Source organism: Dermatophagoides pteronyssinus, unplaced genomic scaffold, assembly GCF_027571235.1.
Source record: "Dermatophagoides pteronyssinus isolate colony J.1.1.1.1 unplaced genomic scaffold, Derpt_VIB-CSIC_2022.12 sq0001, whole genome shotgun sequence".
In the NCBI taxonomy this organism is placed as follows: Eukaryota; Metazoa; Arthropoda; class Arachnida; order Sarcoptiformes; family Pyroglyphidae; genus Dermatophagoides; species Dermatophagoides pteronyssinus.
Genome location: NW_027461525.1, coordinates 3014133 through 3041033, shown reverse-complemented (window position 1 = coordinate 3041033; position 26901 = coordinate 3014133). Strand labels below are relative to the sequence as shown.

The 26901-nt window shown below is 31.0% G+C and overlaps 13 protein-coding genes across 13 annotated transcripts; 7 read left to right on the top strand and 6 right to left on the bottom strand.

The window, feature by feature from the left end:
* Window positions 1-1632: 1632 nt before the first annotated feature.
* LOC113793206 (peptide methionine sulfoxide reductase MsrB-like) lies at window positions 1633-2453 on the top strand. Its single transcript, XM_027343196.2, has 3 exons — window positions 1633-1904; window positions 1978-2150; window positions 2218-2453. Exons 1-3 carry the CDS (start codon window positions 1747-1749, stop codon window positions 2355-2357), a joined length of 471 nt encoding a protein of 156 aa, XP_027198997.2. The 5' UTR covers window positions 1633-1746; the 3' UTR covers window positions 2358-2453.
* Window positions 2413-3477, bottom strand: LOC113793202 (RNA-binding protein 42). Its single transcript, XM_027343193.2, has 3 exons — window positions 3277-3477; window positions 2616-3226; window positions 2413-2557 (listed from the first exon to the last, which is right to left on the bottom strand). Exons 1-3 carry the CDS (start codon window positions 3357-3359, stop codon window positions 2445-2447), a joined length of 807 nt encoding a protein of 268 aa, XP_027198994.2. The 5' UTR covers window positions 3360-3477; the 3' UTR covers window positions 2413-2444.
* A 133-nt stretch (window positions 3478-3610) lies between these two features.
* On the top strand, window positions 3611-6640 carry LOC113793198 (hexosaminidase D). The gene is made up of 8 exons (XM_027343189.2): window positions 3611-4096; window positions 4164-4932; window positions 4988-5221; window positions 5275-5447; window positions 5508-5809; window positions 5877-5911; window positions 5985-6083; window positions 6170-6640. Exons 1-8 carry the CDS (start codon window positions 3959-3961, stop codon window positions 6325-6327), a joined length of 1908 nt encoding a protein of 635 aa, XP_027198990.1. The 5' UTR covers window positions 3611-3958; the 3' UTR covers window positions 6328-6640.
* On the bottom strand, window positions 6120-8181 carry Nagk (N-acetylglucosamine kinase). The gene is made up of 7 exons (XM_027343191.2): window positions 8040-8181; window positions 7893-7980; window positions 7556-7826; window positions 7294-7496; window positions 7124-7211; window positions 6918-7012; window positions 6120-6861 (listed from the first exon to the last, which is right to left on the bottom strand). The coding sequence occupies exons 1-7, from the start codon at window positions 8063-8065 to the stop codon at window positions 6613-6615; spliced, it is 1020 nt and encodes a 339-aa protein (XP_027198992.1). The 5' UTR covers window positions 8066-8181; the 3' UTR covers window positions 6120-6612.
* Window positions 8182-9123: 942 nt separating this feature from the next.
* On the top strand, window positions 9124-11418 carry ash2 (Set1/Ash2 histone methyltransferase complex subunit ash2). Its single transcript, XM_027343190.2, has 3 exons — window positions 9124-9390; window positions 9457-9713; window positions 9770-11418. Exons 1-3 carry the CDS (start codon window positions 9266-9268, stop codon window positions 11158-11160), a joined length of 1773 nt encoding a protein of 590 aa, XP_027198991.2. The 5' UTR covers window positions 9124-9265; the 3' UTR covers window positions 11161-11418.
* LOC113793204 (uncharacterized) lies at window positions 10913-12508 on the bottom strand. The gene has a single exon (XM_027343195.2). The coding sequence runs from the start codon at window positions 12401-12403 to the stop codon at window positions 11132-11134; it is 1272 nt and encodes a 423-aa protein (XP_027198996.2). The 5' UTR covers window positions 12404-12508; the 3' UTR covers window positions 10913-11131.
* A 181-nt stretch (window positions 12509-12689) lies between these two features.
* On the top strand, window positions 12690-13187 carry Dim1 (thioredoxin-like protein Dim1). Its single transcript, XM_027343198.2, has one exon. The coding sequence runs from the start codon at window positions 12690-12692 to the stop codon at window positions 13116-13118; it is 429 nt and encodes a 142-aa protein (XP_027198999.1). The 3' UTR covers window positions 13119-13187.
* On the bottom strand, window positions 13116-13498 carry Polr2K (DNA-directed RNA polymerases I, II, and III subunit Rpb12). The gene is made up of 2 exons (XM_075821303.1): window positions 13339-13498; window positions 13116-13278 (listed from the first exon to the last, which is right to left on the bottom strand). The coding sequence occupies exons 1-2, from the start codon at window positions 13496-13498 to the stop codon at window positions 13256-13258; spliced, it is 183 nt and encodes a 60-aa protein (XP_075677418.1). The 3' UTR covers window positions 13116-13255.
* A 186-nt stretch (window positions 13499-13684) lies between these two features.
* LOC113793197 (uncharacterized) lies at window positions 13685-15765 on the top strand. The gene has a single exon (XM_027343187.2). The coding sequence runs from the start codon at window positions 13685-13687 to the stop codon at window positions 15656-15658; it is 1974 nt and encodes a 657-aa protein (XP_027198988.1). The 3' UTR covers window positions 15659-15765.
* Window positions 15766-16360: 595 nt separating this feature from the next.
* LOC113793203 (uncharacterized) lies at window positions 16361-18625 on the bottom strand. Its single transcript, XM_027343194.2, has 2 exons — window positions 18117-18625; window positions 16361-18047 (listed from the first exon to the last, which is right to left on the bottom strand). Exons 1-2 carry the CDS (start codon window positions 18520-18522, stop codon window positions 17611-17613), a joined length of 843 nt encoding a protein of 280 aa, XP_027198995.1. The 5' UTR covers window positions 18523-18625; the 3' UTR covers window positions 16361-17610.
* Window positions 16450-17115, top strand: LOC113793207 (uncharacterized). Its single transcript, XM_027343197.2, has 3 exons — window positions 16450-16668; window positions 16743-16926; window positions 16992-17115. Exons 1-3 carry the CDS (start codon window positions 16450-16452, stop codon window positions 17027-17029), a joined length of 441 nt encoding a protein of 146 aa, XP_027198998.1. The 3' UTR covers window positions 17030-17115.
* A 1558-nt stretch (window positions 18626-20183) lies between the features above and the next one.
* LOC113793137 (uncharacterized) lies at window positions 20184-21273 on the top strand. Its single transcript, XM_027343118.2, has 2 exons — window positions 20184-20348; window positions 20596-21273. Exons 1-2 carry the CDS (start codon window positions 20258-20260, stop codon window positions 21141-21143), a joined length of 639 nt encoding a protein of 212 aa, XP_027198919.2. The 5' UTR covers window positions 20184-20257; the 3' UTR covers window positions 21144-21273.
* Window positions 21186-26893, bottom strand: uex (metal transporter uex). The gene is made up of 6 exons (XM_027343116.2): window positions 26281-26893; window positions 24459-25204; window positions 23083-24386; window positions 22844-23023; window positions 22465-22791; window positions 21186-22400 (listed from the first exon to the last, which is right to left on the bottom strand). The coding sequence occupies exons 2-6, from the start codon at window positions 24977-24979 to the stop codon at window positions 21559-21561; spliced, it is 3174 nt and encodes a 1057-aa protein (XP_027198917.2). The 5' UTR covers window positions 24980-25204; window positions 26281-26893; the 3' UTR covers window positions 21186-21558.
* Window positions 26894-26901: the final 8 nt, after the last annotated feature.

Sequence of the window (26901 nt, the reverse complement as noted above, 5' to 3'; positions counted from 1 at the left end):
GAAACATACATGAACATAAAGTGGTGTTATGCCATCATGATTAGAAATTCAGTACATTAAAATGTATAGGACTTGTTGTTTATGATATTTCAAAGTGAAACGAAAACGATTCTTTTTTTTGTAAATCTAAAGGAAAAGCCAACATTTCCCGGATTAATAATGAAAAAAAAATCGAAATCTAGATATAATCTGCTATCGTTTTGTATTTCTTAAAACAACGAAAACGAACACAACTTTGGATAAAATGTATTTCAAAGATAAAAATCTTTTTTTTTCGTACATTAGCATACGCTTTCAGATATTAATCTACATTAACGAATATTACTTCGAATCGATCATAAAAGAAAAATGATATGATTTTTTCCGGATTAAAACATTACCATGTTTCATTGAAAATCTTTTGCCAGCAAAGTTTTGACACTACAAACATGAAATTGTTATAATCGTATTTTTGATCAAAGAATGACTGATTGTGATCGATTGATAGTTTATTCAAGAAAAATAGTTTTTTGTACTGTTTTTATTGAAGATTAAATCAGATTGAATTAAAATTGAATTCACAAAATTTAAATTTTATTTATTTCACAAAAAAGGGTGTAATTGTTACAAAATAACGGGAATCTATTTCCGTTTCAATGAAATTTGAGTTTTATTTGCAATAAAAAAAATGTTATATTGTCATCATGTTTGATGCTATTTTTTAAAATCATCAGCATCACCTGTAAGCGATACATTGATAATTGGTTCACCTGTAATCGAACCTTTCTCATCCAATTTCATTTTGAAGCGTTGAAAATCCTCAAGGTAAAGATGATAATTTTCACTTTCTTCAAAAACTATCAAATGTTCATGTAGTGATTGCAATTCGTTCCAAATTTTGTTAAATTTCTCACGTTCATTACAGAGAACAAACTCCAAACAATAAAATGATAAGATACGCAATGCATATCGACAATAGTAAATAGATTTTCTAATTTCATTAATCGAATGAAAAGCTCGAGCGATTTTCGTAGCATACACTAACAAACGAACATCATAAGCCGATAATAGATTGGTGAGTTGGTTGAAAATTTGTTCCATCATTTCCAGATAGAGATATTTTTGATCATTATTTCGAAATTTTTCATTCCAAGATTCAAAATCTTGTTCTTTATCTATGATCGATTTGACCACACACGATAAATCAGGTATCATTATGCCACATGAGAAGCAAACATATTTATTAGTCGAGGCAACAGTGTAAAGAAAACCATCACGACAATAATAACATCGAAGTGTTAATGATGTGATCAATAATTCGGTTAAGCAACATTCATTATCAACAGAAGAGGAATCAGTTTGAGGTTGCACGTTATTTATATTAGCTTTATCTCGATTGTCAACGATTGGGAATGATTTACTATCGGATACATTCGAATGTTTTTTGCATGATAACATTTTACCGAAAAATTAGAGTATTCTAATTTAGATTTAAACAAGCAGCTTTAAATTCGAAATTTTTATAGAATTACAAATGTTAATTGGATTTTAAATTTTGATTTCATCATCACAGAAAAATGGAGAATTATTAGGCCTGAAACAACTGTGCCATCTATTTGTGAAAAAGAAAACTAAAAATGGCTAGCCAGCTGGTGTATGAAGTTTTTCTATTTAGTAATTCCAAATTTAGGCAAAATTGTGTCATTATTTTATTAACCACGTCGTCATGATCACAAGAACAACAAGTGAACAAACAACATTATCGCCATGGGCAATATGAATCAGAATTCGTGTCAATCAGAACAATCGTCAACGTCGCCTACAGATTCGAATCGTAAATCTAAAATTCCGGTTGACCAAAATGAATTGAAGAATCGTCTGACACCTATTCAATATGCTGTGACACAGTTGAAAGCGACTGAAAGGTATGATGTTAATTTTTTGAAATGAACTTATTTGGTCAATATGAACCACTAGATAAATAATTTGAATACCAAGACCATTTACAGGTGAATACAATGAACATCGAGATCGAGGTGAATACTTATGCATTGTTTGTGAACAAGAATTATTTGCTTCGGATTCTAAATTTCCTACTGAATGTGGTTGGCCTGGATTCAAACGACCAATACAACAGGTTAATGTTGCTCTTACAGAAGATTTATCGCATAGTAAGTATTTATTGCCTTTATTTGACCAAAAATTTAAAAAATTCCATTTCATTGGTTGATTCAACAGATATGATTCGAACCGAAGTTACATGTTCATCCTGTAATGCTCATCTAGGTCATGTATTCGATGATGGTCCTTATCCCGAAAGAACACGTTATTGTATTAATTCTGCCGCCTTGAAATTTATGAAAAAAATTCCTAAATGAAGCTTTGCTCGTGATATATGATATATCTGGTCTTTACAAATTTTAAAGCAATAAATAATGTCTGAAGATTTTATTTTGTAAAATTTGTTAAACCAAGCCAAGTTTTTGTTTTTGTTTCATTTTTCTCTTCACCACTTCGACATTACGATCTTGCCAATTTGATTTACGAAGTTTGATGGGACGTGATCCAACATAACGACCTGTATAAATAAATAAAACATTTAAAAATCAGTAGATTTAATATTATTCGAAATTTACCATTCATTTCTTTTATGGCACGAGCAAAATCAACTGGATTTTTAAAGCTGACAAATCCAAAACCACGACTTTTATTTGTTCGTTTATCACGGACAACTTTAGCTTTGATGAATGATGGATATCTATTGAAAGCTCGCGTAAGTACATCATCTGAAACATCATTACCCAGATCACCGCAAAACAAACGGAAATCATTGGGATCCCATTCCTCTAGAGTTGGATCTTCCCAAACCTGTCCGCCAGCAATTCGCAGATTTTTTTTCTTCTTACTACCTTTCTTTTCACTTTTCGATTTTGTTTTTGTCAATATGAGTTGGCCAGTAGGTGTTGTCGATATTTGTTGAACATTGGATGGAACTTGCATTGGTGTGACAGTATAATTAACGGCCGATTGGCCCATAGCATTTCCTTGATTCGAGGATTGAATGGTTGTCGAATTCATTGAGGAACCAGCATATTGACCGGCTGGTACGAAAGTTGCTTGTTGTGTACGTTGCAAAGGTAGTTGTCGTTGAATTTGATGCGGAATAAAATGAACAGGAAAATTAGATGATGTTGTTGATGATGATGAGCTAGCATTGGCTGAAACCGAAAGTACTTCTTTTTCAAATCTGAAAAATAACTTAGATTTTAAAATCAGTAACAAATGAATAACAATTACCTGCTCATTTCAGCATCCATGTCAATCTGGTTAGATTGATTAGGAGGAGGATGATATTGAGGTCCTTGATGTTGATAATTCATGGTAAATTTTATTGAGTTTTTCAAATGTCTGAAAATGGAACAAATCCAAGAACATAATCAAACTCATATAGCCATCAAGAATCGATAGTATCGATGTTTCAAAAAATGCTTGGCTCAAATTATTATTAAATCAATAATCATTCCAAAAATAAGGATTGAGATATTTATCATAAATGCTCACGTTATTAGTTGAATTTGATAAATCAAATATATAAATAAATAAATTAAATCTTCAAACAATTCTAAATTTTAAATTTCACAATTATTCAAAACTATGGTTCAATAATCTTGTTGCCGTGAATTTTTCCTCAATTTTGTTGTATTTATTGATAAACTACTCTTATTAAACATTTACATGCAATGAATTTTTACTTTGTTCTAACTGGCCATATTTATACTTTTAAAGAAAAAATTGGTTTATGCACGTGGAACAATCAACATTAGTGACTGCATTTATCATAGGTTTCAATGCCTCGTTTGTTTACTGTTATAGTTTATGAATATTTACTTAAACATCATTTTTGCTCAATTTTTCATTCAATGCATCATTTGTAACATTTCTTTTAGTTTGATTCGAAAAAACAATACTCCATCCAAACATGGGTCTGAAAAAATTTGCAGACCCTCACTCACATAATCATTCGCGATCTTTTTGTCTTTTAAATCGCATTTGGCGTCGTAAATTTTTGCTCATATCAATCCTATTGATATTTTTGATTATTACAATCAGTCTTACAGTAAGTCTTGTTATTATAATTATAGTTTGTAGTGAATAATTTTTGTTTTTAATTGCTAATTATTCAGAATTCACGATTAAATGCATTTTCATCTCTATTCTCACCGAGTCACAAGTTTCATTCTAATCAACAACAGCAGCAAGGTCAGTTTTTGACCGATTCCAATAAAGTTATTAGCAATATTCTCAGTGGCGATAAAGAGAATTCACAATTCATTCATTATGATAAAAACTTCATGTCAAATAGACATATGACAATTGACAATGACAATTTACACAGACAATCCGCAGTATATATACATCCACCTGGTGATGATAATACACGAAAATCTTATATACCGAAAAATCGTTTCGTACATTTAGATCTGAAAGGTGCACCTCCAAAAGTGGAATATTTACAAAAATTATTTCCGTTTTTGAGACGAGCCGGTGCTAATGGAATCCTTTTGGAATATGAGGATACATTTCCATATGATGGTAAATTTTTACATCATGCGGTGGCTGATAATGCTTATTCTTCATCGGAAATTGAAGATATAAAACGTTCAGCAAAAGAAAATAGCCTCGAAATTATCCCATTAGTTCAAACCTTGGGACATTTAGAATTTTTTCTTAAGCTTGAAAATTATCGCCATTTGAGAGAAATGGACGAATTTCCGCAAGCTGTTTGCCCAAGTCGAAATGAAACTTATGAGTTATTAACGGCCATGATCGATCAAATAATGATCGCACATCCTGATTCAAAATGGCTACATATTGGCTGTGATGAAGTATATCAAATTGGTATTTGTGATCTATGTAAACACAAGGATCGTGATGAATTATTTCTTAATCATGGTAAGATCGATTCTTGTATATAGCAGATTTTTAATTTTAAAGATTTTTTCGATAGTCAAGAGAATCGCAACTTATGTAAAAGAAAAATATAATGTGACATCCATCATTTGGGATGATATGTTGCGACAGTTTTCACCCGATTTTGTCAAATCCTATGATCTGGCAGAGATTGGAGTTGAACTAATGATTTGGACTTATGTTGATGACATTTATCGTTTTATTCCTACTCAAAATTGGATGTTTTATGCCGAATCTTTTCAAAAAATTTGGGGAGCTAGTGCCTTTAAAGGCAAGTTTTTCTATGTTGTTCAACGTTTTCTAAGCAAATAATATTTCTTGTAGGAGCTTTTGGCGAAACATTGACTCTTCCTAATATAAAAATGCATTTGGATAATAATATCGCCTGGCTGCAAGCATTAGATGAACAAGCACGTAATTTTAAGGAAATTCGTGGTCTTGTTATTACCGGTTGGCAACGTTATGATCATTTGGCTACACTTTGTGAACTTTTGCCTGTAAGATTTTGTTTGTTTTTAAATCGTTCGTCTTGATTCACTTCGATCTTTTTTCAATAGTCTGGTCTTCCATCTTTGATCCTCGATCTTTTGACTGCCACTAATGGAAAATATGAATCAAGATTGTTGGAAAAATTTCATCATCTTATGAATTGTCCTGATCACATTGCTAATGCCTATAATACGATGGGCATACGATTATTCACACAGGAACCAACTTTTTCTCATCTCACAGATTGTGATTTTCCCGGATCAAAAGTATTTCGACTTATGCAAGAATTTGAAATTATTAATAAACGTGTTGATGATTATCTTTATGATGTAACTAAGCATAAAGCATGGCTTACGGATTATAATTTCAGGTCAGTTGGCTATTTTTTTTATTACTCAGATTTTATCATCTTTGATTTTTTTTTGTTGCTTATATAGACACAATATAACAAATCCGTGGCGAATCAGAGAAGGTACTTGACATTTTATTTTGAAAAAATTCAACTTAATTTTTTATTTTGACCTTAATTTTCTATGAATATTTAGGTCTACAAGATTATGACAGTGTCATGGAGGAACTAAAATCTTTAGTCAAAGTGGCAATCAGAGCTTTAGGCGAAATTTATGATGAATCAACTGTATATGGTAGGTTATCAAAATTTGCTGGTATTCAATTTTCAATTTAACAATTTTTATCGAAAATTTCTTTTATCTTTTATTGTAAAAAAAAGAATGGATTGAAGAAAAACTTTATCCACAATTATTACGAATGGAAAAGTTTCATAATAAAACAATGAAAATTCAAAAACTTCGCGTTTGGCCACGAAGACCAATTAAACCTGCTGTTGGTTTGCAACGTTTTATTGATAAAATAAATGACTACGAGTGAGAATTGATTGACATTTCATCACCTTTCAGCTATAATGAAATGTTTTTTTCTTGTTGTTGTGATTAATGTCTAATAACCTAGTCATTTGTTTGAACTTTGTCTGAATGTTTCTGTCATTTTAATGAATCTTAATTTTAATTTGTTTTTTGTTAAAATCTGTAATGATGAATTGTGAACAATGGATAATTTTTCTAAGTGTATATGGATGTAAATATTTCGTTATTTCTTTAAAAAAATTGGCAAAAAATTTTGAAATATATTGAAAAAAAGCGAATGATATTTTGTTCAATAAACTTTTTGGCCATCACGATAAGCGCATAATATTTGATAATTTTTTTCATGATCGATGGGTAGTTTAGTTTTAGCCTTTACTTTGGCTGCATAATAAGCAGCGCCAATAGCACTTGTTGCATTACAATAAACAAGATTTAGCTTCAATCGAATACGACCAATTTCATTTAAAAATTTTTTCTCCAACAGTGGCCAGCTTTTAAATACTGATCCAACACAAATCACTGATATTTCATCTCCTTCCTAAAAAAACGCAAAATTATCAGCGATGTGTTTTATCGATCAAAAGTATAACATACAATTTTTGGTATCAATGCTTTTACATGTTGACCCAATGCCTTGCCAGCTTCATTGAATAATTCTATTGCCAATGGATCATTTTTTTCTGTTGCAACTGATTTTTTTGATTTGATCAAGAAATCAATGTCAGTACAAATAAATGTTATAATAATTTTCAGTTATTTTCTTGTGATTTTTGATAGATAATTTTTTTTATAATACATACGTTTAGCAATACGAGCACAGAGCTGAGCAATATAGGATTTATCAAATTCCTGATAAAGTGGTTTTATCAAATCAAGATAATTGTCAATCTTTGTTTGATGGATGATAATGAAAATTTTTGTTTTTATGTTATTTCGAAATATTAACATCATTCTATTTATTTTTACTCACTTTAAAATGATCAAAAACAACTTCACGAACATTACTAACATTACATTCAATTGGTGCGTAATTTTCTTCGTGTTCAATAAGATAACGTATCGCACGAATCGCTATTGAATAGGCAGAACCATGATCTCCAATAATATGACCCCAACCACCACAACGATATTGGCTGCCATCCCCATAAATGAGTAAACAATTTGATCCAGTTCCTAATTTATAATCAAAAAATTATGAAAAAAAAATCAAAGGATATTATAAAAACACATACCAGCAATAAGAACTATTCCACCGTTCGGACTACAAGTCATCATACTACCAACCGTATCTGATGCAATCAAATACCGTTGACATAATTCAGGATGTTTGGATTTAAGCAATTCACATAGTTCTTGATTTACTTCTTCATTTTCACAACCACTTAAACATAGTCCAATACTTTCCAGTTGATAGTTTTGTCCATCCGGTTGTTTAGGCAATTGGTACGTTGCTTTCTGTACCATTTGATAGACGCGATCTACCCATTCTTGTTTGGTCATAAGCTATTGATTCAAAAAAAAAATAATAATAATTTGATTGAAATTAACTAATGTCATTATATTACTTACCATAATATTGGTTCCTGGTTCAGAATCTAATCGTGATAGAATGCAACCATTTTCATCCAACAATGCCACTTTTGAAAATGAAGCACCACTATGATTAGAATGATTAGTTGTTTAGATTTTAGAATTTATATATCATATCACATATACCCTTCAATACCAGCAAAAATTTTCATGATGAAAATGAAGAATAACGCTACAAATAATTTTTTCGATTATTTAAATTTATGATGAGGTCTGTTTCAAAGAAATAATGATTGTTTCTGAACCATCAGAATGGAAATGAAATGATAATTACTTGATCTAATAAGTTTAATGCTAATTTTCTAATCAATCTTATAACTTTAGTCTATGTACGTATTTGTGCATGTTAAGCTAATCTCTAAAATGATAGATGTTGGTACGATTGATTTTTTTTTAATAAATTCGATAAAATTGCGTCGGTTGGTTGCAAGTAACGGATTTTGATTTTTACCCTTATTAAAAAAAATGTTATTATCGATGATTTAATTTTAAAAAAATGGCAATCGCATATCAATATTGAGCGATTGATTGGATAAGTGTTTGATTCAAATAAATGTCAAATAATGAAGTGAATTGGTAGGTGAATATCAAGATTAAACAAAAAAAAAAAATTCATTTTTTTGAACACTAATTTGCTTACGTATTGATAATCGACTTACTAGTTATTTTTAAATGATCGACAACATTGATAAAAAAAAATTTGCCAATGTTCAATGATTTAAGATTATTTTGTTTATATGAGAGAGAAAAACTTTTTTATTAAAAGTAAATGTATATCATTTTGATTGATAAATAGGAATGTTAGATAAGTAAATATGGAAGATGAGTCGACGTCATAGTAGCCGATGGTCGTTTATCCAAGTTGAAATATATCAGAAAAAAATGTTGATCAACAATTCTATGATTTTTTTAAAAAAAATCACATTCGGCTCCAGCATTCTAGATCGTTCATATTTTTGAAAAAAACGTGTCTGATGGGCGGTGCGTCAAATATTGGACAAGTTTTTCATTTGTCCTCAATGCTTTCAATGATTACTGGCTGTCATACAAATCACGAATTATCTACATTCCATTGATGATTAAACAAAACATCGGTACTATAAAAAAAGAAAATCTTAAGAATTACATTTGATTTTTGTCTGTTATCATTGACTTGGAAAAATTATACTGAAAATAGTTCATATTGCTGAAACAGGATATATCGCGCGTAAATTCAAATTTTAATGATAAATTCGTGCATGTACATTATGTAAGGCGCACGAAATGACAGCAGCTGTGCGAAACCTCATGATGATCATCGTTCCATAAATCTTTGAAAAGAGTAATTTTTGAAAATTATTCATTATTAGATCATGTTGACCACAATGGATGCAATAAATGATCAAAGCAGTAATGATGCATCAAATCCAATGAAATCTGATTATGTTGGTTTTCAAAATGAGGATAGTAATCTAGTTTCTAGTGAATCAAATGACAAGTAAGTTTTTGTTTGAAAAAGATTTTAATACAAGATTTCAATGTTTTATTGATTATAATCGCTTAGATGTGGTATGGATGAGAATTCAATCAACAATAACAACAATAAAATGTTTTATTTGCCACCAAAAAATTGCTATTGTGGTCGAGATCGTGATCTAGGCAAAGTAGAATTCCTTTGCGCCAAATGTATGAAATGGTTTCATGAATGTTGTGTCAATCTTGGATTTACTCATCGTTTAATCCCGTTTTTGACTACTTACGTATTTTTCTGTCAAAAATGCTCGCCAAATAATATGGAATCTTTTAAACGAACTCCAACAAGTAGGCAGTAAAGATTATGAGTATTCATTTTAATCGATTGATCATCGTTATTTTAGATTTTTCTCAGATTTGTCAAACAGCGATAGCAAATTTAATACATGCCCATTCATCTGAAGAGAAGATAGCATTTTCCAAAGACAAAGAAATTATTCCTTTCATCGATGTTAATTGGAATATTCTGGCTAATAAACCAAAGCCACAAAAAAATACTTGGCATTCATCAGTGGCAAAAACAATGCAAAAAGATAACGACACATTTGTATGTAATGATGATCAGAACAATTTGCATGTCACACTTCGAGATCGTGATCTTAGCCGTATTGCTCCTAACTATGAAAATCTGAAAAACCTTAAGGAACTTAATGGTGGACAAAATGCCAACGCCAATATAAGTTCCCGTTCATTGCGCGGTATGAAAAAAAGAACCGGTCAGTTGGAAGTTGGAAATGAAATGATACTTACAAATAAACGACAAAAATCTGAACTTTCCATACCAAAGTTACCAGCAAGTGGATTCCCCTCCGAATTTCTTTTCAACAAAGAAGGATTTCGTTACATATTAGCTGAACCTGACGATAATGCACCATCACGTAAAGAATTTGATGAAAGACACGAATTTGCTGGTAAGCAAATACCAGGCTTTTTGTGTAGAAAGTTGATGCCAGAAAATATTTTACTATCAATGAATGATCGAGCTCATTACTTAAAAATATCAGAAGATCGTAAAACTGTGACGGGTGAAAAAGGTTATAGTTCCATACGAGCAACATATGGTGTATCACATGGAACTTGGTATTATGAGACACGAATTATCGATAAGCCTGAAGATAGTGCCTGTCGGATAGGATGGGCACAAGAATTGGCACAGTTGTTTACACCTATCGGCTATGATAAGTTTGGCTATTCTTGTAGATCTCTGAAGGGTACAAAATTTCATGAAAGTATTGGAAAACACTATATGGACGGCGGATACGATATAGGAGATGTCATTGGCTGTTTAATTCATCTACCTCGACCAAAAGATGTGACCAGCGCAATCAGCATGCTGCCTAAAACATATAAAGATAAACCTTTATTCAAATTTAAATCATTTTTATATTTTCAGGAAAAAGATGAACCTATACGTGAAGCTGTAGCTAAATTGAAACCATTTAAAGGAGCCAAAATTGTCTACTTTAGAAATGGACAAAAAATAGGTGTTGCATTCGACAATATATACAGTGGCCTTTATTATCCAGCAGCTAGTTTGTTCAAAAATATTTCAGTTAATTTCAATTTCGGTCCTCACTTTCAATGTCCACCGGATGGTGATGCGGAATTCGGGCAATTCTATCGACCAATGAGTGACGCCGTTTTCGATACCCAAATCGAACAAACATTAGCCGATGTCATATATCTGGTAGAAAATGAAGGCAAGCTTAGCCTGGATGTATTTTATCAGAATTAGTCTCAACTTTTGAAGAGAAATTCTTCGATTTGTAATATTTTTTTGGAACATTTTTGTACAAAGATTCCATCCAATCTATCTGATTGAAAAGAACTTGGCGTAAACATTCAATATAAAATGATAGAATCAAGTGTCGCTGTTTTGATTCTACGACCAGATCGTGCAAGGGTAATCGCCGAAATCGTATCCTGTCATTACCATTAATTTCATTTTGCTTGTATTTAAACATATTTTCAATAAATTTTAATTTGAATCCAATTAGTTCCGAATAAGGATTGAATACGAAAATCAAATCTTGTTGTATATTCAAATCTTCATTCGTCAAAATTGTTGATGCATTAGGATCAACATAGAAAACTATTTTATCAGCAAAAAATGTTCGATATGAATCATGTGTATAATTGAAAAATGTTCGATCTAAAAATGAATGTTCGAAAGATTTCTGAAGATGAGGAAGAATTTGTATCGGCAGATCTTCGGTCAAATTCAAGTGTACCATATTAAAGGATGATCGGAAGGATTTGAGATTTTTATTACAAATTTTGAATATTGAATCAGCTAGCTTTTTGATGTTTTGTTCTCTAACTGTGACAAATTTTTTATCGTCATTGTCTTCGATTAGAATTTTTTCAGGTAGATACCAATCAAAGGCAAGAGTGGGATTCCATAGTCTAGAATTGATTCCAGATTGTATTAACAACCTGTTACTTTTAGAAAAACGACCAAAAAGACAATTTTTCCATAAGCCATAACGAATTTGTAAGTCATTTTGTGAAGGATCGAAAATTCCTGATGGGTAAATTGATGATTCGGACGTAGAATTCTGTTCTTTTAGTTTTTTCTTGATTATTTTTTTAGCTTTTGAACGCATTTTTAGTGTTTCATGAAAATAAGATTTGATCAAGAAAATTTGACGTTGTTCAGAAGATTTCATATTGAGCATGATTTTCATATGTTCAATGGAAATATTCGAAGGTGTACGAGAGTTTAAATGGCAAAGGTATTCATATTCAGAACATATCAGTTGAATTTTTAATTCCATTTCTTTTGAATCAGCAATATGTTGACGAAACTGTTCAATGTTAATCGGTTGAATAATTCGATTGAAACGGATGAAAGAAGCAACATCCTCGCTTGATTCAGTTAGTCGATCAAGGATTGAATGATTTTTTAATCGATCTAATGTTGAACATCTTCGAGAAAAATAGGCATGAAAATAATAACAAGTTCTTTGCCGAAACATTATCGTATATCCGGCCCATTAAAAGATTTAATAATTCGAAAATCTGCTGTTTCACAATATCGATTGTATCGATAGTGTTGTTGATAGATGGACTTGAGTCAATGTTTATTTTATTCGTTGATTAATTTTAATAACTTAAGATCATTTTTACTCGAATATCATTTATTACGAATTAATTGATTCTGGATCAAAAGTAATTTTTTCTCGATTCAAAGTTTAATTTAATCTTTGTATTTCGATTCAATCATTTCAGTGTTAGATAAACGAACATTATTCATTATTCAAAATGTCTTATATGTTACAACATTTACACAATGGATGGCAAGTTGACCAAGCAATTCTATCCGAGGAAGATCGAGTTGTCATCATTCGCTTTGGACATGATTGGGATCCGACCTGTATGAAAATGGACGAAATCCTTTATGGTATAGCTGAAAAGGTAAAAAATTTTGCCGTCGTCTATTTGGTGGACATAACTGAAGTGCCGGATTTTAATAAAATGTACGAATTATATGATCCATGTACAGTCATGTTCTTTTTTCGAAACAAACACATCATGATCGATTTGGGTACTGGTAATAATAATAAAATTAATTGGGCGCTAGAGGATAAGCAAGAAATGATTGACATTGTCGAAACAATATATCGCGGTGCACGAAAAGGCCGTGGTCTGGTGATTTCACCAAAAGATTATTCTACTAAATATCGATACTAGAGTTTTTAATGTAATTTATTTTAATTAAACTGAATGGGTGTGAAATAAAACAAATGTTTTCATTGTAAATATGAATAGATGATTGAAATGATGATCAATTGAAAGTTGATTGTTGGTATAGAACGCGACATATGACTTCATCGTGCATCGAATACAATCACTGAAATTAAAATTAAATTAAATCAATTAAATTTTAAAATTCAAAACAAAATCCACTTACATCTTTTAGTACGCTTTTTGTACATGATTCGATAGCCACATTCACGACAACGAATCGGATCTTTGAGACGAATTTCATTATCCGCATGACATTCAGCACAAATATAAATCATCGGCTGTACTTTCAATGGATTTATGGGTTTGTTATCTTTGTTTTCCATAATTAGTTGGAGCGTATTACTTGAGACCGAATAAAAGATTGTCGAATTTTTTCAATTTATTAATTCAATAATGAAAATGAAAACATGTGAGAATATGATAGTATACCGTTCGTAAATGAGATGGCATTGCATCCAACACATGCATCCAAATCATTTATGTAAATCGGATAATCAAAAAAGTTAATTATGGATTGGTGCAGTCGATTTCCATATCTTGTACCAGTTTGGCATTCATTAAGCAGTCAAAATCTTAATCTTACTGAAAATCAAATCGATCCGAATCTCTGCATTGAATTTGGTGGAATCGGTACTTACGATGATATGTATTTAAAACAATACAAACAACTTCCATATCGAATTGACCGCCCGACATTACCATTTTTTATTGATTCGGATAATCATAGCTATTCAAAACTTTCTGCTTATAATTGTTTAGCGTTTTGTTCCAAATTAAATACCTTGTTCTCATCCAAACACGGTAAAATTAATGTACTCACACTTAAAAAAACTGTCAATGAAAGCAATGACGGTCATCGATTTACGGTCGAACGATCCTCTTCCGTCAGTCCCTTCGTCTATGATATTGATAATATTTGGGCTGAACAAGTAACGAACGATAATATCTTAAATTTGCGGCTTTATGAGAATGGCGACCAGATCGAGCTTTTAACTCATTCTCGACAATCACTTGCTTTATTCAATTACAGATCCGCTTATGAAATCGAAGAAAGATTAAGCCTTATTACAAATCGATTCAAATCATCTCGTTTTTTCCCGTCATCTGATTCGCTTTTAAACGTCTTAGATCGAAGCTCAGACTTTCATCAAGAAATTTTAACCACTTTCATCGATAATCCAATAATCTATCGTAGTGATATTGAAAAGCAAACAATGTTCGAAGAGAATATGATAAATGTTGAAATTAATCAACCACGGAATCATTTCATTCATCTGGAATATATGAAAAATTTCAACCCGTTTCTCTATTTATATGGCACACATCAGAATATATGGTTGGGCGATACTCGAATCAAAATATCGGGTGAAAAAAAACAATCGAAACCAATAATTAACTCAAAAGATTTCCCATTTTTCAAACCATTTGAGTTGTTTCATACGTTTCGTGTTAACCCTGTCGACCCTCATCAATTTATCACGACATCAGATTTCAACATCAATTTTTTCGACCTTAGATATCCAAAAAAGAATCTATTTCAAATCAAGCACATGATTTCGGATAAATTAGTCAATCGATTGTTGGCAACTAAATTGCCATCAAATCAATCAAATGATACATTAATGTTGATGGCTTCGAATCATATCAAAACATGCCTTTTAACATTCAATTCCGATAATATTCAACCGAAAATGTTACATGTTCCGTTTTATTTGGATAATCCAAATTCAATTAATAAACTGTATCCATTCATATCTGAATATCAAAGTTTTATTCGTGGTATGGAAATTTTACCAGAGTCATCCACAGAAAACTCCGGTCGCTTATCAATCGCATTTCTAATGAATAATGGAGACATATTTTTTCAAGATTTTTGGCCAAAATCTTCCGATGATATTGATTCAGACTTGACCGAAGATTTCATGTATGAAAACACTATTGATAACAAAACCTACCTGAATACGGAATTAGACTCGATTACAAAAGAATACATGAACGAAGTCTTAGAATATTTGAATGACAAAGAATTAAAAATCCCTAAAATCCTAAATAATTCCAACCTGGAAGAAAATTGCCAGGAATGTATGTCTAAATTGCCATGTACAGTGGATAGGGGAAATTTTTGTCAATGTCTTCGTTCGGAAGCTAAACCAGATGAACTAGAACTATTCGCTTCAACTACAGAAAGCTTCAATGAAATTCTCTCCACTGAAAACTCGACTGTAGCACTCGATGGTAAACTTTGTTATCGTGATAGTGATCAAATTGATTTCGAATCTATCAAACAAAATTGGTTTCATTTGCAAAGCGATCCGACAAAAAATGGATTGCGACAATTTTGTCGCCCATTGACGCAAAAATTATTCGATCCATGGTATGAAGGAATAATTGATAAGTCTTCTTCATCTACGACTGTTTCTAGCTCATCATCTCAACAGACATCGTCATTATTACCTCATGATGAACACTTTGATGATGACTAAAAAAAATTTGTGATAAAAAAAATCTAATCATAACTTCATTTTCATTAATTTATTTGGTGATTCTTTCCCATCTAATATAACAATAAAAATTTAATTTCAATTTTAAATGATAGTGGTCATCACTTTTGCTGTTTTGTTTCAAAGAATCAATGACAATAGTAATAAAGATGAGCATGTAACGAATGAATTTTAAAAGACAATCCATTTCAAGGAATTTTCTCTATCATCATTCAAATGTTTTCCAATTGTATGATCATTTGTAAGCCTAAGCGTAACCTGTTGCTTGTAGTTATCATCGTTTTTGACGAAGATTTGATTAGACTTGACTAGTGTCTTCTTCAGCATCGACCACTGCTTTGATACCTGAAATCATAATAATGATATTCATGGTAACGTTATGAAAAGAGAAAAAGGAAATTTTTTTTCAAAACAAGAGATATATTTGTGAGCATCATTTTTTGTTGTTTTTCTATATGGCGTCGTATCTTTGAATAATAATTCAATTGAAATTAATTTCATTCACAAAAAAAAAAACGTCAATTTCCGATTGCTATTTCATGAAAAAAGGTGGTCTTTGTTTAGAGTGCTTCAGCTAGTTGGCCTTCAAATATACCTCCTATTCTATTGATAATATTATCATTTTTCATAAATGAAAATTCCCCAAAAATTGATCATCAAATCTATTGATCATTATCATTAGCATTTCTGCAAATTTCATTTTTCTATCGTGCCATATTCATAATTTCTATCGCATCATACTATTTCATTACATTACATTACATACATCTGAAATGATGGCTGATTTTTTGTGCAAATTTTCAGTGGCTCTATTTGTCACCTCGTTCGTTATGATCAATGCTGAAATTTCGGATTCCGGTGCACAGCAAAATAAACCAGAATTTAAAGTATTGGAAAAAGATCTTGAAGAGGTAAAAGAACGATGGATGGAATTAGAAGACTGGGGTGATGATGATATGATGCAACATCCAATCGATGAAGGTCTTCGTCGTGTAAGTTTTTCACTCACTTGATGACAATCATTTGATCATGATCGTCTTGATGAAAAAATTTTCAATTGTTTTAGACACATCGTGAATTGGGTGAAATCTGTACCTATTCACGTGATTGTCGTTCTGGTTGCTGTCAATTGGATCGTGAAACAAAACTTCGTTCTTGTCAACCGAAAGCAAATATAGGCGAAAAATGTACTAATGCACAGGTTAAAGCCGATACTTATGTTGATGCTTGTCCATGTGTTGCTGGTTATGGTGAGTTTTATTAAAAACATCTTTGTCAAATTTTTTTAAAGCAAATTTTTCTACACACATTACAGATCATTGTTCATTTCCCAAAGAAGTATGCACAAAATGAAACCCACCAGAAAAAAAATTCTATCATAATCAATTCGGAGAAAAAATGATTTAATCAGAATTTAATAAAATACAATTTTTAATAAATTAAGGTTCTTTTTTACAAAAAAAAAGGAAAAACAATTTTTTACATTTTAATCGGTCGATTTTAAACTTCAATGTGCATGTTTAACTATTTGGCTTGCACAATACCCAAATCGATTTCCTTAGTGGTGCTATATTTGGTGTAGACAATAAATATTTTCTTAAAAAACGACACGACGATACAATTAAAGAGAATCTATAGTGAATCGCTAAGGCAGACAGGCTAAAATGTCTGCAATGACTTATGGGAAACAAAATTTAAAAAAGGGGCATATTTTTTCGTTTTGTTTCGACTAGAAAACACCGCATGTGTCTGTCACAATGGCCCTTTTAATTGATTGGTGATGGCCATCATTAGACTAAATGACCATGTTCAGACAAATGGCGCCAATTGACAATAACAATTAGCAACGTTTGTGATTGTGTCAATAAATTTTCAAAAAAAGGTGTCAACAACATCGAAAATGATGGTCTATCGACTGTTGAAATGCCGACGGATTAATTTTCGTTTTTTGAAACAAATGCCATAACTCGAACATCATTACCGATGTAGAATAACATATATTTTCCAGGTAATGGATCGACTGAATATCCGAAATCACGACCAATCGTACATGACCATGGACTTGATTCTTCATATTTTTGATCCAACATTCGACATAAATAATCTGCTGCATCATCGAAATCGCCGTTATAACGATCTAATGCATCCACTACAAAAGTAACGGCATCCAATTGCATGTGTGCCGGCATTTCGACAATTTCAAAATTCGTATTGTAAATATACTTGAATTGTTTTGGATTTGAACGAATTGCCCGTTGTTGACCATTGTGATTGTTCTTGTTAAAAATTTGACCGTTATTATTAATAGTTTGATCTTGATTAATCTTGCGAAATACATGACCATATTGTCTCAAGGCTGATTTGGTTATTCCTAAATTTAAAAGAATTCATTTGATTAAAATAAAATAATGTAATCGAAAATTAATTTAAAATAAGTTACCTTTATTCGTGAACATAGCATTACATTCTGGATCAGGATTTATACAGCAAATATGTCCCAAATTTGAACAGATACCAGGTTTATAATGGCCTTCAAGACAACAACCATCCGGTCCATTCATGCTCATACATTGTCCATAAAAAAATGATTTCCCATCTGTTTTACCATTAGCATGAAAATAACATTTCTCTGCGGTCATCGTTTTCGTATCGACTGGAATATTTCGTCGTACGATAGTGGATTTGGATGAAGTTTGTGATGAAATGATGAATGCATTGGATGAGGAAATGTTAGTGAAGCTCGTATGACTAAGCAATACAAAATAGAATGCGAATATCATATAATGATACAATAACCGTTGATTTGATCGATGATGATCGTAAAATTTAATAATAAAGAATTTCATCTCTATCCAAGTTTATTTGTGATTTTTGTAAAAATAGAGATTTTTTTTCATATAAATACACGATGACGACATCGAAGTAGAATGACGAAATGATTCATACGAACCCGAAAATTTATACATTTCGACAACACTGACTTTTGTTGGCTGAAAGAACTTGATGAGCTTGTGTTAGTACAATTGACAACAATTTTAGAGCCTGTGATGACAAATGGCTGTAGTTATTTTGTTTGAATAGTTTTGTCTTGTCGCCATTATCTTAGACCAACATTAATACGAATGAGCGACGACAGTAGTCAATTTTGACCAATTATATGGTTATGGCCACTTTACAAGACACTTAGAAATGTAAACATTTTCAAAGAAAAAAAATTTGACCAACCCAACAGGTGGCGAAATGCCGTATGAACATTTATCTTTTTTTACTCTTTCGATCAAACCCATAAGCCATCAACTGACCTTCTAATCCCTTCATATTTTCTATTGTTTTTTTTCACTTTATAAGACTAAATGATTGTTAAGATTTTATAAAATAAGAATACAAAAAGTGAATCTCCCATCGAAGTGGTAAATTACGAAGCACTGTTATTTTGAAATTCTTAAGCATAAAAACAAGAATAAAAAAAATTTAATAACTCATTGAAAGAATTAAAAAGATTGACAGACAAGAATTATCTTGTGAGTTGACGTTAAATAAAAAAGTCCAGATTATTAAGATGTATCGATACAATAAATCTCTCTCTCTCTTTCTCTCTCGATTCGTACATTTGATTAAATCATAGGTAGTAGAGAAGATGGCTAATTTTTCTAATGAAAAAGCATTATGAAATTTTGGTTTCAGACTTTACTTAAACCTAGATTGCCATCAAGGTTGTTTTTTCATGATAAAATTGACCCAAACTAGAACCTTATAAATAATGGCGATTTTTTTAAAAAAGAAACAACCAAGCGAATCAATTGATGAAATGGACGACTAAACGAATCGGCTCCAATGATGATGATGATGATCATGATATGATCTCATATCATATCATTGTTCAATAACCATATAATGAAAATGCCGTCGTCGTGGCTGTTATTATTATCGTCGATCCAATTTCTCATCGTCGAATCGAATTCATATGGTAAAAATTTTATTTATTTTTTCTTGTTGTTTGTACAAGTGTTTCTGTTTTTCTCCACTCTAACAGTTTAATCAACTTTGATCTCATGCATATTGGAAAAAAAGGAAACATTTGTCCGAACTTTTTTTTTGGTTGGGGAATTACGTTGATGATTTTTTCTGATTATGTGCGCGAGTGTGTTTTCGTTTTATCTATTTTGATTATATGATCGAGGGTAATTACTGATGTGTATGAAAGCGGAAATAAATTTCCAACATCAACATTATCAATGAATTGGGTTAGTGGACTTTTTTTTCTTGACAGGTTGTCCGTATTTGATGATCAAACATTTATCAAAAATGTCAAAAATGATACTTTAATTTAGTTCATACCGATCTATACACAAAGAGAGAGAAAGTCATGACAATTCCAAAATGTGTTTGTAGCCATTTTCATTTTCATTATTTTTTTTAATGTTGGTAAAATAATGATACACCTCTAACGATCTGATATTTATTTTGCTATAAAAAAGCATCTATTTCCTTCAAAATCTGTCTTTTTATATCGAATCAAAATATTAGTGCGGTTTTCCCGCAAGTAAACATTTGATATTGTGTAATAGTATTGTTTATAAAATGCTGAAAATGGCCAATAACAATCATGATAATCGAATAATATCGTTGTTTATTTCATTATTCGTATTACCTATCCTATCGATTACAATTGGCAAGTTTTTTTTAATTTACCATTATATCACTCCTGTATAATATACTGTCTGAAAATACCTTATTTTTTGTTTTTGTTTCGATTCTGTCAATTGAAAATTAGTTTTTTTCTGTTTTCAAGAATCCTTCCATGTTTGACAAGCAGAACACCATTTATTTTCTATAGTTTTATTCTTATTCTAAACTAAATAATTTTAAATTTTTTCTTTTATCATCACAATCATTTTGATTATCATAATGGACAATAGCGAATGCATGGAAATCAAATGAATGTCCGATAGATAGCCAAGATAATCGTGAAACATTTCTCTGTATTCGACCATGTGATTATGAGGATAACAGTCTGCAAGGATCGTCACCGTCTCGTAATCAACATGGAAAAAATGTTGCTACTGATGATAATTTTTTCGTTGTTTTTTTCCCACCAAAATCAAAAGATCAATATGAACGCAGTCGTTTTAAATGTCCGACGGGTTTTCGCCAGACAAAAGAACGTGATCAACAATGTTTCTGTGAACGGCCATATACACCATATGAAATGGAGATGCAACGACGTGAAAAATGTGATCAATCATTCGAACAGTGTCGCATGTATGGATCTAAACCGTATGATTGTAATCATATTATTGATACATGTCCATCAAACCTAGTACGAGAATATTGTCTAGCTGGAAAAGTTTTCAAAATGCGTTTTGCTAGAGTTGTTTATGAATTTTGTCATCTATATCTTCGGCTACCGAATGATGGTCGCCAACATTTTCTCGAACCACATATTGATCGTAAAAAACATCGATGATTGAGTTAGATTTCGATTAATCATAGAAAAAAGTACGAAGAATTCAGATGGGCAAAAAAAATGTATTTTAATCATCTTTGTCATCATGATCGATTATAATCATATTTAATAAATTATCATTATAATGTTGTGAATAATGAAATATAATTGATTCAACAAAAATTATTATTATCATAAATTATTTACAACGAAAACAATAACAAAAGTGTTAGCGATAAAATGACCGGTTCGAAAAAAATTTTTGTTTTCAAGCAAATTAATGAGAAAAACCCTTTTATGAAACCATAATTAAAAGTGAAAAAAATGATAAATGAATGAAAACGGTAAAGAATCAATATTTGATCGAAATTTAGGAAGAAACATAAACCGGAAAAGATTAATTGAGCGATTCGGTTATTCATTTATAAATGTGTTATCATAAAAATGTTGTGCGTTCATCAATAGACTTTGTTTGTTGAGAAATAGTTGTTTGATTGTGATCACCTGATTCATCTAGGGCCGATAAACTTCCATTACGTAATAGGCTCAATTTTTCTTTCAATTCAGGTGCAAGAGATGATGGTGGTGAGAGCGCTGGCGGATTTTCCATTGATTGTTGCTGATGAAGTTGTTGTTGGTGCTGAGAATCGCCAGTCAGACTTTCGATTGAACCGTATGAACGAGGTGAATGATTATCAGCAAGCAATTCGATCGCATCAGATCGCCGTACAGTTGGTGATGAACGGCGATTATTAAGGCTATCGGAAGTAACAATTCGAGCTGGTCGTATTTGATCCACAATCAGACTATTTTTTGATTGTGATCGATGACGTGGATTGTTGTGCGTGTCATTCATCAATTGCTCATCATCCTGTTCAAATTGATTGCTCACACTGGTTTTATCTTTGAATTTGGGCATCAAACTTGAATCGGCTAAATTTGTACCCATACTAATCTTTCGATATTTTGGTGGAAGATTTTTCAGGTGTCGTGAAAGACTATCATTTTTAGTGTTACTTATGGGTATCAATGGAACTGCAGCTGCCGTTGTATTTTCCGATGAATCTTCAATTTGCTCGATTTGTGATTGAGATTTTTGTAGGTCGCTCGAACGTTTTGTCACAACATCGGTTGTTTTTAATGCCATTTTATAGAAATCTTTTGTCACTTTCAAGTAGATTACTTTTTCTAAACAGATTACCGTATAATCGGGAATAAATATGTCCGATTGTTGGAGACTAATGTTTTGCTGGCTGCTTTTCTGACTAAGACTATCGGCTTTTAAGAAAATTAATCAATCAAATTCGAATTAAAAAAATACTTTTTTTCTAGGATAACTTACCACTTTCTTCGTTGATTAAACGATTCGGTACAACAGTTCCGTCCTCTGTACTTGGTATAGAAGAAGTTAAAGCACCGATACCAAAACAACAAAATGGTCCGGCATCGTATTCTTGATTTTCTTTGGTTACAATTACACGAGCACGTCCTTCCAATATCATGATAAAATAATCAGCTGGTTGTCCACGTTTATATAAAACATTATCTGGTAACATATTATCAATATTAGCTTTACGTAGTTCGCCTTTGGCTTCGAAATAAATATTCTTATTCATCAAACGTTTAAAAACTTCTTCAGAGATTTTCTTTGACGAAAACGGACCAACAGCTAAAATTATAACATTAAAAAATCTATATTGCCACAATAAGAAAAAACTCACAAGAAGCTAAGAAACGGAAGGCAGCTAATGCTAGCTGAGGTGAAATAGCAACATTGTTTGAATACTCCATTATACAGCAATCATCATCATTTTTTTGCTTAATTCCAGCTTCACGAATAAATTCCAGATAATTCGATCGACTTTGAACGTTCTGTCGTTTCTGCTTTCGTCGATTATCAGCTATATTTCAGAAAGCAAACATTAAGAAATTTAGAAAATTATTGATAAGAAAAACTTACATATCACATCGGTTTCATCATTGATTTCTGCTTGAATCAATTCTTCGATAACATCTTCAAGGGTGACGATACCAATAGATTCGTAGTATGGGTCCTTGACGCCATTATCGATAACACGTTGAATCAATGCCATATGAGATTGGCCTTGCTTGAATTCATTCAACATTTTGTCTAGTTTATCATCTTCAAACACTTTTAACAATGGATGTGAATAAAAGTCAAGCACTACTTTTAATTGCAAATTATGATCCGGATCAATTAATGAAAGGTCTTTCACGTGTAATAAACCGACAATATTATCACGATTACCTTCATAGATGGGAATGCGCGAATAACCGGAATTATTGATCAAAGTTAACGTATCAAAATTGAGTATTGTATCATATGGTAACATGAATACATCACTGATCGGAGTCATAATGTCGGCTACGGAAATTTTCTTGAATTTTAATGCACCAGAAATTATGTTCATTTCATCTACTTCAAGATTATTATAATCTTTTGTAACACGAATGTATTCCATTAAACGTTCGCGATCATAAACGCTACCGATTTCTTCACCAAGAATTTTATCCAATAATTTTGATATTGGATATGATAATGGAAATGTGATAAACATGAATAAATAAGTCACATAAACTGTTTTGGCACCAACAGCTAACCCATGACGCGAACAAAGTGCTTGAGGAATTATTTCACCAAATATTACAATCGATAATGTTGAAACAATCACAGCGAATATCCCCGATGTAAGATCGTCTAATAAAATGGTCAATGTTGAATTGACAAGAACATTACCGAGCAATAAAGTGCAAAGTAGATAATTTCCACGTTTTCTTACAGGTGAAATCGTTTTGGCATAGTATTTTTCATCTTCAGTACCACAACGTTCGATTACTTGCAACTCATTCTTATCCAATGCCATTAGTCCCAGATTGAGGCCAGAGAATAGACCAGACATGACCAATAACAATAACAAGGTACTTATATGGAGCCAAAAAGGTAATAAAGGTGCTGCAGATTCGATCTGATAGGAAAGATCACTACCGGCGTAGTAGAAATAATCATCTCTTGACATATTTTCCGAATAACAAAGATGATATGGTTTTGAACTAGCTGGAAGTTTAATCTTCGAATAAGCTGTTTGATCATCGATCTTAATAGCCTCGAATTTTTCATCAACCGAGCATATCATAGATTTGGAATTCGGTGCTATCAAAGAAAACCCGATCAGAAAATCTTTACCAAAATTTTTGCCAAATATTCGAGCTTCGACATCGTGATCAGCTTTGATTGTATAACGTCTATTTATAAAAATTAAATAAAATTCATAAAAAATCGAATTAAGAATGATTTCTAAAAAGATTTACACTTACTCATCATTAGAAACAATAGCTTTAGGATCACCAATTAAACGAAATCCACTGATTGTCGATGGAATGGTATCATTATCAATAGGATTGATTGAAATTGTATTCCGATTGTAACGAAGTTTATTAGTAGTTTCTTCATTAGTTGTAGCTGCAGTATTAAGACGTGCATGCCAAGCACGAAGGTTTGCAGATGCAATAGCAACATCGGAAATATCCGGTGATGAAAATGATGATGAATTGATAGCGATACCCGTGGGTAAACTATCCACAATCAGTGATGATGAATCAAAGATTGAAACGATAATCAAAGAAATAATGATGACCAGGTATTGAAAACAATGATAAGGAACAGATTTTGAAGATTGATTATCAAAAGAATTGCACTTGACACTGGTTGAGCAATTGCATAAGGCACAATAATGATTATTTGATGGAAATTTCAGACGATCATAATTACTATTAACACTTTCTAGGCGAATCCTAGAATAGTTTGAAGTTCTACAAAATACACGTTTATAAACCATTGATGTTTGATTGTCGATTATTGATGGCGATGATGATTGATAAATAATTTTTCAAATAATTTTTCAGTTAATTTTTATCCCAAATAATTATGCACAATAAAAATACTACGAATGATGACATAGATAAAAATTAAGTTTTCAAAACCAAAATAGAATTATGTAAGTAGAATGATGGATAATGATGATAATGATGATAAATTTTAAAGCATTAAATGCAATCTGTATCTGAGATATAATTAAAATGAAACATGTTATATTTATAGTAGTAGTAATAATAAGAAAAAAACTACTTGTTCTATATGATGGATTTTTTAAAATAATAATACGATCTAAATAAATCTAGATTAAATGGATTTTATCTTAATAACAATAACAGCTGTCAATAAAAAAAGTTTTCATTTGTTCTGATAGATAGAAAAAATTGGTTATGGCTTCTCGGTGTTGGTTTGAAGAATATTTTGTCCCTATATTCGATTCGATCGAATGAAATCGATACAATGACAACAAGTTGTTTAAATGTTTTTCAGTTAATTTATTTGATTGCAATCAAAATAAATTGTTACCACTTCCGTCGTAATAGCAGCTAATTGTTTTGTTTTTATATCGGTTTTTCGGATTGTTTTTGTTATGAAAATGTTGAATATGGATCAAATTTTCAATATGAACAGGTAATGACAAAAAAATAAATTTATAGATAGTGATTGGATTATGACAAAATAACTGTCTATCAACTCTGACATATTTTCATTTTTTTTGCTATAGCTAAAACGATTATAAAACCAATGTTTTACAACCACAAGGCTGATTTTTCGGTCATCTTCTAAGATAATGATCGTTAATAGTTTCAACGAATGTTATAAAAAAATAAAACCGCTGCTAAGTAAAAACTATTGTGGATTATAATGAATGAAAAAAATGATCAATTTGAAAAGGTAAATTTGTTTTGTTTTGTTTTTCTGGTTTCTATAATCACGAGGTTCTCATTTCAATCATTGTATCATATCACAATGTCATCACTGTCAATGTAATTTTACTATGTTATCTTAATTAATTTGTGTTATTGAAAAAAAAATTTTTTTTTGTTGTAAAATTGGGATTATCATAATGATCATTATTAATAACTACAAGGATGTTATTCAATGTAATTTTATGTAGCAAAAAAAAAAATTCAAATTAATAAAGTAACAACTGTCTGTGTATGTGAACGAACTCATCAGAACTTATGACAGATTGATAGAATGACAAGACAATCGAATCCTTATTTATTAAGCGAAAGAAAATAAATACAAAACATTTGTTACCTTTTAATGTGAAATAAAAAGTATTGAAATGAACGATGATGATCCTTAGACTAGTTTATAATAATGAATTGCAATAACCACAAAATAATTTATAATCAATTTTTTTCAAATATTGCTTGATATGTCTGATCGATTAGATTGTTTTTTTTGTCGTTTGAATTCTGTTGTTGAATTTACCGGTTTCTTCTTTATTATTATTATTATTATTTCATAATAATTTCTATATTGATTGACAATTATAGTTTAAAATCATAAAACATTAACAATAATAATGTAATGATAATTATAGTCTTGTTATTGATGACAATTTCGAATTTGTTTTTTAAACAAAACAAAAAAGAAATCATAAACAATTATTATTTAGTTGATGAAATATAGTGGAAAAAAATTATACACATACACAACGAATTCAGTTTTGATTCTCTAATTTCATTATATGTTGTAGATATTAAAAAAAAAGACCAGAGACAATCAAAAGGACAAATCGCAGATGTTGATGATCATGGTGATGCTGATCATCATTCATCATCAACAACAACAACAACAAAATAATAATAATATGAAGAAGATGAAAATATTACTAACAGAAATCCGAGCATGTGATTTTGAAGAATAGATTCG

What these genes read in the sequence shown, in the direction of transcription:
- LOC113793204 (XM_027343195.2), bottom strand. Translation starts at nt 12,403, where the DNA reads ATGTTTCGGCAAAGAACTTGTTATTATTTTCATGCCTATTTTTCTCGA.
- LOC113793198 (XM_027343189.2), top strand. Translation starts at nt 3,959, where the DNA reads ATGGGTCTGAAAAAATTTGCAGACCCTCACTCACATAATCATTCGCGA. An exon ending in TTATTACAATCAGTCTTACA is followed by an intron (nt 4,097 to 4,163) that starts GTAAGTCTTGTT and finishes CTAATTATTCAG; the next exon opens with AATTCACGATTAAATGCATT. An exon ending in TGAATTATTTCTTAATCATG is followed by an intron (nt 4,933 to 4,987) that starts GTAAGATCGATT and finishes TTTTTTCGATAG; the next exon opens with TCAAGAGAATCGCAACTTAT.
- Dim1 (XM_027343198.2), top strand. Translation starts at nt 12,690, where the DNA reads ATGTCTTATATGTTACAACATTTACACAATGGATGGCAAGTTGACCAA.
- Polr2K (XM_075821303.1), bottom strand. Translation starts at nt 13,498, where the DNA reads ATGGAAAACAAAGATAACAAACCCATAAATCCATTGAAAGTACAGCCG. An exon ending in CAAAAAGCGTACTAAAAGAT is followed by an intron (nt 13,279 to 13,338) that starts GTAAGTGGATTT and finishes TTTTAATTTCAG; the next exon opens with TGATTGTATTCGATGCACGA.
- LOC113793137 (XM_027343118.2), top strand. Translation starts at nt 20,258, where the DNA reads ATGCTGAAAATGGCCAATAACAATCATGATAATCGAATAATATCGTTG. An exon ending in TATCCTATCGATTACAATTG is followed by an intron (nt 20,349 to 20,595) that starts GCAAGTTTTTTT and finishes AATGGACAATAG; the next exon opens with CGAATGCATGGAAATCAAAT.
- LOC113793202 (XM_027343193.2), bottom strand. Translation starts at nt 3,359, where the DNA reads ATGAATTATCAACATCAAGGACCTCAATATCATCCTCCTCCTAATCAA. An exon ending in ATGGATGCTGAAATGAGCAG is followed by an intron (nt 3,227 to 3,276) that starts GTAATTGTTATT and finishes GTTATTTTTCAG; the next exon opens with ATTTGAAAAAGAAGTACTTT. An exon ending in TGCCATAAAAGAAATGAATG is followed by an intron (nt 2,558 to 2,615) that starts GTAAATTTCGAA and finishes TTATTTATACAG; the next exon opens with GTCGTTATGTTGGATCACGT.
- ash2 (XM_027343190.2), top strand. Translation starts at nt 9,266, where the DNA reads ATGTTGACCACAATGGATGCAATAAATGATCAAAGCAGTAATGATGCA. An exon ending in TCTAGTGAATCAAATGACAA is followed by an intron (nt 9,391 to 9,456) that starts GTAAGTTTTTGT and finishes ATAATCGCTTAG; the next exon opens with ATGTGGTATGGATGAGAATT. An exon ending in TTTTAAACGAACTCCAACAA is followed by an intron (nt 9,714 to 9,769) that starts GTAGGCAGTAAA and finishes TCGTTATTTTAG; the next exon opens with ATTTTTCTCAGATTTGTCAA.
- LOC113793197 (XM_027343187.2), top strand. Translation starts at nt 13,685, where the DNA reads ATGGATTGGTGCAGTCGATTTCCATATCTTGTACCAGTTTGGCATTCA.
- LOC113793206 (XM_027343196.2), top strand. Translation starts at nt 1,747, where the DNA reads ATGGGCAATATGAATCAGAATTCGTGTCAATCAGAACAATCGTCAACG. An exon ending in CAGTTGAAAGCGACTGAAAG is followed by an intron (nt 1,905 to 1,977) that starts GTATGATGTTAA and finishes TTGAATACCAAG; the next exon opens with ACCATTTACAGGTGAATACA. An exon ending in TACAGAAGATTTATCGCATA is followed by an intron (nt 2,151 to 2,217) that starts GTAAGTATTTAT and finishes TTGATTCAACAG; the next exon opens with ATATGATTCGAACCGAAGTT.
- LOC113793207 (XM_027343197.2), top strand. Translation starts at nt 16,450, where the DNA reads ATGATGGCTGATTTTTTGTGCAAATTTTCAGTGGCTCTATTTGTCACC. An exon ending in TCGATGAAGGTCTTCGTCGT is followed by an intron (nt 16,669 to 16,742) that starts GTAAGTTTTTCA and finishes CAATTGTTTTAG; the next exon opens with ACACATCGTGAATTGGGTGA. An exon ending in TCCATGTGTTGCTGGTTATG is followed by an intron (nt 16,927 to 16,991) that starts GTGAGTTTTATT and finishes CACACATTACAG; the next exon opens with ATCATTGTTCATTTCCCAAA.
- uex (XM_027343116.2), bottom strand. Translation starts at nt 24,979, where the DNA reads ATGGTTTATAAACGTGTATTTTGTAGAACTTCAAACTATTCTAGGATT. An exon ending in GCTATTGTTTCTAATGATGA is followed by an intron (nt 24,387 to 24,458) that starts GTAAGTGTAAAT and finishes TTTTATAAATAG; the next exon opens with ACGTTATACAATCAAAGCTG. An exon ending in TTTAATCAACGAAGAAAGTG is followed by an intron (nt 22,401 to 22,464) that starts GTAAGTTATCCT and finishes TTTTCTTAAAAG; the next exon opens with CCGATAGTCTTAGTCAGAAA.
- LOC113793203 (XM_027343194.2), bottom strand. Translation starts at nt 18,522, where the DNA reads ATGAAATTCTTTATTATTAAATTTTACGATCATCATCGATCAAATCAA. An exon ending in TGCTATGTTCACGAATAAAG is followed by an intron (nt 18,048 to 18,116) that starts GTAACTTATTTT and finishes TTTTAAATTTAG; the next exon opens with GAATAACCAAATCAGCCTTG.
- Nagk (XM_027343191.2), bottom strand. Translation starts at nt 8,065, where the DNA reads ATGAAAATTTTTGCTGGTATTGAAGG. An exon ending in ATTTTTGCTGGTATTGAAGG is followed by an intron (nt 7,981 to 8,039) that starts GTATATGTGATA and finishes TTCTAATCATAG; the next exon opens with TGGTGCTTCATTTTCAAAAG. An exon ending in CTGTGCTCGTATTGCTAAAC is followed by an intron (nt 7,013 to 7,123) that starts GTATGTATTATA and finishes CAAAAAAATCAG; the next exon opens with TTGCAACAGAAAAAAATGAT.